Source organism: Bos grunniens, chromosome 1 (assembly GCF_055505025.1).
Source record: "Bos grunniens cultivar Pamir isolate PY7600 chromosome 1, Bosgru_T2T1.0, whole genome shotgun sequence".
Lineage (NCBI taxonomy): Eukaryota > Metazoa > Chordata > Mammalia > Artiodactyla > Bovidae > Bos > Bos grunniens.
The window spans coordinates 77,112,522-77,120,265 of NC_141165.1; the positions used below are offsets into that span (position 1 = coordinate 77,112,522).

Sequence of the window (7,744 nt, forward strand, 5' to 3'; positions counted from 1 at the left end):
GCTGGAAGGGATTGGAGGCAGGAGGAAAAGGGGATGACAGAGGATGAGATGTCTGGATGGCATCGGTGGACTTGATGGACGTGAGTTTGAGTGAACTCCAGGAGTTGGTGATGGACAGGGAGGCCTGGTGTGCTGCGATTCATGGAGTCACAAAGAGTCAGACATGACTGAGAGACTGAACTGAACTGAACTGATGGCCCCTCCACATGGGCCAACTACTTTGGTGCTCAAGCACAGATTCTGCCATCCGGTCCAATGTGGCAGAAACCAGCACCTGTATCGGACTCTCAGATGTCCCGTGTCTGTCTCCAGCATGCTTTGTAATAGTAACTACTACATGCCGGGCTTGATAGGTGATTGAAGGGCTTTTCAGAGATCATTTTGGTTATATGTGATTCTGACTTTAAACCTTAGCCCCCTGACCTCCATACGAGGCATGACCACAGAGGACTCTCTACCCCAAGCCATGTTCACTGTACCCTTTCTCCAATAATCTCAAAAGTCTGAGTGGAACCCTTTCTGCTATGTGGCTGATGGGTTATGACAAAATGTCCTTTAAGGTCCACACAGTTCCAGCTGTCATCTTTGCCTTCTTCTCACAAGTTCTGCCCCAAAACTTAAGACACTTCACTGGGCTCTAGGGCCTCACTCAGGTGGCACTTACGATGTGACAGATAGTACTACAAGCCAACACTCACATGTAAATGTCCAGGTGACAGCCTGTCTGTTTCTTCCTGCAGTTGGTCACCACAGAAGCAGGCTTCCTCAAAGACAGTTTGTACAATGAAGGAATCCTAATTGTGTGGGACCCATCTGTTTACCATTCAGATATCCCAAAGGTAAGTGGATGTCCATGGGAAATTGGGATTGGGTCACCTGTTTTCTATACATTTCCCTGATGTACTGGGTTTTTAAAGTTGTGGTTGACCTAGCCACCCTGAGGGCTGACTGGTTCCATTTCAGGGCACCTCACTTTTGGATTAGTTGTTCAGGAGAATTCCTGTCCTATACCAGTGCTTTCCATGCCCGCCCTGCATTGCCATGTATTTGTCTCCCAACTATGGTCTGTATCAGGAGTAGTAGTGGCTGGATTTCCCACCATCTGGGGTGGACTGTGTTCATGTAATAATTATTTCTGATGAGCAGTAGCAGGCATACACAGTTGTTATTATCTCTCCTATACACAATATTACCATAATATTACTTGCCCCACACTTCAGTTTCCAGACACTTTTCATTTCACTCTTATAGCAACAGAAATAAGTAGGCAGAAGCATGGTTATTCCCATTTTACAGATGAGGAAAACAATGTGGTGGTGGTGGTAGGGTTATCTGCCTGGGACTTGATTTGCTAAGCAGAAGGCCCAGATCTGCAACATCAGCTTTTCCAGGGCAGGAGACAGTCTCAGTCCTGCTGGGCTCTAGCTTCTCTGGCCTCTCACTGTTTGTCACACAAGTCAGCTGGCCTCTCCCTGGCATGGGCTGCAGTGGCCACAGGAGAAAGGCTTTGAGGAGGAGGGACAGAGAGCACTCTCCTTGGTTGACTCAATTCTCATGCTGGACACACTGGTAGCTGACAGGCTCTGGTGATCCCTGGCACCCTCCTCGACCTACCTCAGTTTACAGTTTTGCACTGATCTCACTTAGAACTGAAATTTGCCTGGGTCAGGTCAAGGACTGTGAGTCCACAGCTGTGGCAATCTGGGTCCCAGTTTTCACCCCTTTAAAAAAGAGAGGTGGGATTAGATAGGGCCAAGAGCCCCTCTCAGCTCTGATCTCTTTCCCAGTCTGTGATCCTGAGGTCTGAAGCTGTTCCATGGTCACCAAGAGCAAATGTCCCTGTGAGCATAGGCTATGTGCTGGGTGCCCTGCTATCAGGTGAGAGCTGTGATATGGAGAAGCATGGAGTCTATCTCGATGAAGCGATGTCTCTCAGGAGTCTGCCACGAGTGGTCCCTCCCCACCTCCCCTAGTCCTCAGAGGATGATGAACGCCGGGGTGGCAGCAGACCAGCCCATTGCTCTCCTTGAGGAGACCTCTTCCTTCTTTTTCAGTGGTACAGGAATCCCGACTACAGTTTCTTCAATAACTTCAAGAGTTATCGTAAGCTGCATCCTGATCAGCCCTTTTACATCCTCAAGCCCCAGATGCCTTGGGAGCTGTGGGACATCATTCAAGAAGTCTCCTCGGAGCTGATCCAGCCAAACCCCCCATCCTCTGGGATGCTTGGTGAGTCCATGTCTGAGAAAGACCTTCTGGTGCTTGTCTCTACAATAGAGTAGCTTTCTTCTGGGGTCTCATTCATTTGTTCATTTACCAAACAGTTGCTAGTTTTTGCTATATTTTTATGCTGAGGCAAATTCCAACTAAGACACAGAGATCAATATGATAGAATCTTCTTCTTTAACTTCAGGGTGTCCAGTGGGAGCATTTGGTCAGGTGTCTGAGGCAACATTCAGTTTGTGCCAGGAAAGCGTGACCAGCTTGGTGCCATAGGAGAGAGGACCCCTTCTAGGGAGACAGCCTGAGAACTTTGTGGAGAAGAGGACCAGACCTGGGAAATGGGAGAGTTGGCAAGTGGATGTGGAGTAAAAAGGGAAGCACAGAAAAGATGAGGCAGGAGGAGTAGGGCTGGGACTTGGGTGAGGCCAGCCAGGCACCTACTTCAGATGTACAATTTAAGGAGCTGCCATGAAATTCAGAAACAAATGATATCTTAATAGTGTCTTTAAAAAAATCACAGTGAAAAATTTCATGATAGACAAAATATTAAAATTTTAGATAAAGGATCAGTAATAATGCCATTATTGTCGTGAGCCATATTAGAATCTGAAGAAAAAGGAAGAATCAATAATATTCAGAATTTCACCTAGTGACCACCCTGTCTGTGGCCCTGAGAGAAGACTGAGTGGTGAAGCTGCACTTAGTTTGGGGGTCACAAATGGAGTTGTGGGTGCCGATGTGGGGGCGGGCCGGGGTCAGAGTGCTGAGGGCCCTTAGTGCTGGCTGCAGACTTCTTCTTGGACTTACTCCACAGCTCTCTGCCCTCATGGCCTGTCTGCCCCTCGCTCGCTGCCTCTCACTGAGTTCAGCTGGACCACAGGCACTTTCTGCCAGATGCCCCCTGGCACTGTCATCTGCCCACCTGCCTTCCCTATTAGACTGCAGCTCCCTCAGGGCGGAACTGTGTTTGCCTCTTCCTTGTAGGGGCACAGGGCAGGCCTGAAGTAAATGTTCTTTGAGTAAATGAACAAATGCTTTATTATCAGAGGCATTTCCTGATAGAGATGAAGGTGCTTTCAGTATCCCATCTGCTTTATGCCTTTCTCTTCAGCTTTTGGATAGGTGCCTTGGGGGTACTTCCTGGACCCCTTTTGAGCAGGAGTAGATGGAGAGCATCCTAGGGACACTCTCCTGTTGCCCCACTGCCTGCCTTTGCTTGTGCTGTCCCCTCCACCAGCAGTCCTTCCCCCTTGCCCATCCCTCATGGCCAGAGCCCTTGCCAGCCCCGACACCAGTGCTCCGGGGGGCTCATGAGAGCCCGCTCTCATAGAAGCCTCCCTCCCCTCATCTGGAAGCACAACTGCTGGGCCATCGTCACTTAGTTGCATATGTCTTTTCTCACCCATCATACCAGGGTGGGGGACAGCCAGAGGGGGTTAACAGGGCTTTCCCCATGTCTAATTCTTCTGGAACAGAGCTGCTGCTAGCAGTTTACAATTTTGCTGTTAGTAAGAACTGTTCATCATAAAGGTTCCCTATATTGATGGTTGACAAGAGCAGTCTTAGAGCCATGATCTTATTGCATCTGAACAGTAGCCTATGTGGTAGGGAGAGTGGGTAGATCGCCCCCTTGGGACAGGTGGAGAACCTGAGACCCCTAGAGGGACGTGTCCTGCAGGAGATGACTGAGCCAGGTGGGGACGAGCATGGGGGATGGGAGGCATCCCCCGTCTCTTGTTGGGTCTGCACCTCTGTGTTCTGTACCCCTCCCTGAGCGCACCACCCACCACACACTCTCAGCTCCTCTCTTCTGTCTGACTGAGCCCATCAATACAGACCAGCACATGCTCCTGTAACAGCTGTCCCCCTCTCATATGAGGCACGAAGCCTTCCTTCCCCACACTGTTTCATCAGGTACTACTGTAAGAAACACCTTCCAAATAACCAGCTACGAGGCTCATCCAAGATACAGACATGAGAGAAAGTAATATCTGCATGGAATGGTTCTGTCTCCTCAGTCACCTTACCCTCTCTCTTCATAGAGCTTCTTGACAGTGATTAGTTCATTGACTGATGGTGGAGCCCTTCAATTCATTAATGTTTAGGGAGGACCTGCTGGGCACTGGGCTCTGACCTGGGTGCTGAGCATACGAAGGTTCGTGAGCCCTGCACCCTGAGGAGCAGCCTGTTGGATGGGCTTACTAGAGCAACTCAGACTAGGAATCACACTCATGAACAGACATTCCAGACATACCTCTCCAGCTTTCAGGGCATGAGCTGTGGGGCTCCTGGGCAGAACTCCGGGGAGCCAGGGTGGGTTGTTGCACAGGACTCAGCTCTGCTCTCCTTTCCAGGCATTGCCATTATGATGTCACTGTGTGACCAGGTGGATATTTACGAGTTCCTCCCATCCAAGCGCAAGACTGACGTGTGCTACTACTATCAGAGGTATTTCGACAGTGCCTGCACAATGGGCGCCTACCACCCACTCCTCTTTGAGAAGAACATGGTGAAGTACCTCAACCTCGGCACGGACGAGGACATCTACCTGCTTGGAAAAGCCACGCTGCCTGGCTTCCGGACAATTCGCTGCGGAGCATAAGCTCCCCAGCCAGGCCCCCTCACCCTTCCCCACTGGCATTTTACAGCTGGTCTTCTGGCCACCCCAGGCCTGGGAAGGAAGACTGTGTTCCTGAATAATCACAGCCCACACTTCAGGCAGCAAGAGCCCTGGGGCTTCAGAAACTCAAGGGTAGGGCTCCCAGCCCAGCCTGCCCTGTTGTCACGGGAGTGTGTGAACCCAGAGCCTCCTGTCTCACTCATATATACCCATTTAGCATTCCCTCCAGAAAGGGTCCTCCCACCCCCAACCTAGGTAAACGCAAAATCCACCTTTCCCACCAGGGCTGCCAAAACTGGTCTGCTTTCCCCACCAGAATGATGTTGTTATTGCGAACCAGGGAAACAGAAAAAAAGGTACAGTCTCTATCCTCACGGAGAAGGTGATGGCACCCACTCCAGTACTCTTGCCTAGAAAATCCCATGGACGGAGGAGCCTGATAGGCTGCAGTCCATGGGGTCGCGAAGAGTCGGACACGATTGAGCAACTTCACTTTCACTTTTCACTTTCATGCATTGGAGAAGGAAATGGCAACCCACTCCAGTGTTCTTGCCTGGAGAATCCCAGGGACGGGGGAGCCTGGTGGGCTGCCGTCTATGGGGTCGCACAGAGTTGGACACGACTGAAGCGACTTAGCAGCAGCAGCAGCAGCAGCAGCTCCATCCTCAAGTTGCCTATAGATCAGTGCGAGAGACCAGATAGATTCAGTGTGCTTAATGCACTGGGGCTTGTGGGTTGGGCTTGCTGTGTGGCTTTTTTTGCACCCAGGAGGGACCACACCCTTCCCGTGTCAGTGGGTGATAGAGGGCTTCACGGAGCTGGGGGCTGTGAAGTGTAAAATTCACTTTTTCCTTTAGAAAAGGAGAAACATGTCAAGCAGACTTTGTCTAAGTCATCTGAGATGTGTTTTCCTATCTGCCTTTATTACCTGTATTTAAGAACTGCCTGAGTTTACAGGCTCAAGGTACTTTTTGAGGAACCCCCCTCATGTCTGAGGCATCAACTGAAGCCCCATACAGATGCCAGGCAAGCCAGATGCCAAAACCCTGATTTCCCCAGGCTTGCCTGGCCTGAGCCTAGCCTAGCCTACCAGCTGGGTGTGCACAGCCTATCCAAGTCTTCCTTTTTGATGCCCACCCCCAAACCTCCTCCTGCCATCCTGTTTTTCCCTTTAATCTTCCCACTCCCAAATTACTTTCAAGCATTTTACACTTTAAAATTTCCTGACTTTTTTTTTTAACCTTCATGGGCCTTTTGTGAAAGGCCTCTCAGGGAGTGGGAACGTGGTTTCCTAGGACTTAAGAGTCGCTCTCAGAGGTCAGAACCTTGGAGATCATGACTATTTCTCACCAGGTGTATCAGAGCACTGTGCCCCCACCCCCGCCTGCAAGGGAGCAACATCAAAGCCTCTGGACAGAGGTCTGTCTGCTGTGGTCTGTCCACACACACTCTGGACCATTGTGCTAAGTCCCCTCCCCTGATGGGGAGCCACACTAGACTGGACCAGGCTTCTGGACTCCTGAGCTAGCCCTATGTGCTCATGGGTCTTGAATGTCTGAGGTCCAGACCAGCTGCTGTGGAGCTGGAGTACTCATTCATGGTCAAACCGCTGGCTTGTGCAGGCAGTAGAAAGAGCTCTGGAGTGAGAAGCCCTGGGTTTTCAAAGTGATGCTCCCCTATTACTCGCCATGCCACCATGGGCAAATTCTCCTCTCTGAGCCTATTTCCACATTTGTAAAATGGGTGGTGAGCCTGCCTCACAGGTGCTCTGAGGGTTACCTGGGAGAAGGCAGGTGCTCAGTGCATGCTGGATTTCTCCCTTCCTTTACTAAGATCCTGCCCTGTGCCCACACCTGGCAGCATCCTGCTGTGAAGCAGGCCAGAGAGTGGGCTTTGTCCTCAGGGAATGTAATGTCCTATTGGGAGACAATAATACCTACCCTGCTTGGAATACCCTGGCAACCATCCGAGGGAGTGGAGGGTGCAGAATGTGTCCCTGCTCAGGCCTGATCCACTCTGGGATGGGCAGAGCACTTGGGCCACTGGCCACTGTGACCCCAGGCTTTTCCACGTCTGTGGGCCCAAGAATTCCTGGGAGTCCCTGAATCATGAGCATGGAGTGCAGAGGGAGGTGACATTCCATCGCCAGGAGAGATATATTGGTATGGACACTGAGACTACACTGGGTAGATTCTAGCTTTTATATGTTATATTAAGAGATCAAGTTAATTTAATTGTGCTTTCTCAACCTGGAAACGGGTAGAATGCAAATAAGATGTGGATATTCTCGTTAGTCTGATTAAATGTTTTATATTTGTGACAGGCAATTTAAAAATTATGACTGTGTCTTGTAGGAAATCCACTGTCTCTAAGCTGTTCTGTTTTATTCAGTAGCCATCTGTTCATTCTCTATCATGAAGTCCTCAAATCTTTCCATCTCAATCAAATAAGCTATTGATATTGGCCTGGAGTTGAGACGTCAGTCTCAGAAACTTCTGAATCATGTCCTAAGCTATTTCTGAATTATCCAAAGATTATGTAAAATTTTAAAATAAATGATTGTTCAAAACTTGTATCCGTCTTTTCTTGTTAAGGGGACAACTGCTCATTGTCAATTCTTGTCTCCGAAGAAGACACAACAGGAATCCTGAACCCCCAAACCCTCCCCCATGAGCTCCTCTGCCTTAGCCTCTTGTCACTTCTACAAGAAAAGAACTACTTACACAGCAGGATATCATCTATGAGATAGTGACTGGTTTGTTTTCTTCCTTTTGCTCTTGCTTGGATTCAAATGACAAAGCTGTTGTTCATCCAACACCTCAAGGAAGGGCTGCAGGAGGACAGAAAGCAGAATGAAAGGAAGTTCTCACCTTGGTTTTCAAAAGTCTAAAACCCTTAAAG

At 49.6% G+C, this 7,744-nt stretch overlaps 1 protein-coding gene across 21 annotated transcripts in view; it reads left to right on the top strand.

The window, feature by feature from the left end:
* The window catches only part of ST6GAL1 (ST6 beta-galactoside alpha-2,6-sialyltransferase 1), a 152,102-nt gene extending 144,686 nt beyond the window's left edge, over positions 1 to 7,416 (top strand). For all 21 annotated transcript variants that reach the window (XR_015163281.1, XM_086398459.1, XM_086398493.1 and 18 more), the window contains 3 exons: positions 741 to 839; positions 2,055 to 2,229; positions 4,578 to 7,416. Coding sequence is in view for 20 of the 21 variants with exons in the window: in XM_086398459.1 (XP_086254585.1) it covers positions 741 to 839; positions 2,055 to 2,229; positions 4,578 to 4,825 (522 nt within the window). In the remaining variant the exon portion in view is untranslated. The remainder of the gene's footprint in view (positions 1 to 740; positions 840 to 2,054; positions 2,230 to 4,577) is intronic.
* The last annotated feature ends 328 nt before the right edge of the window (positions 7,417 to 7,744 follow it).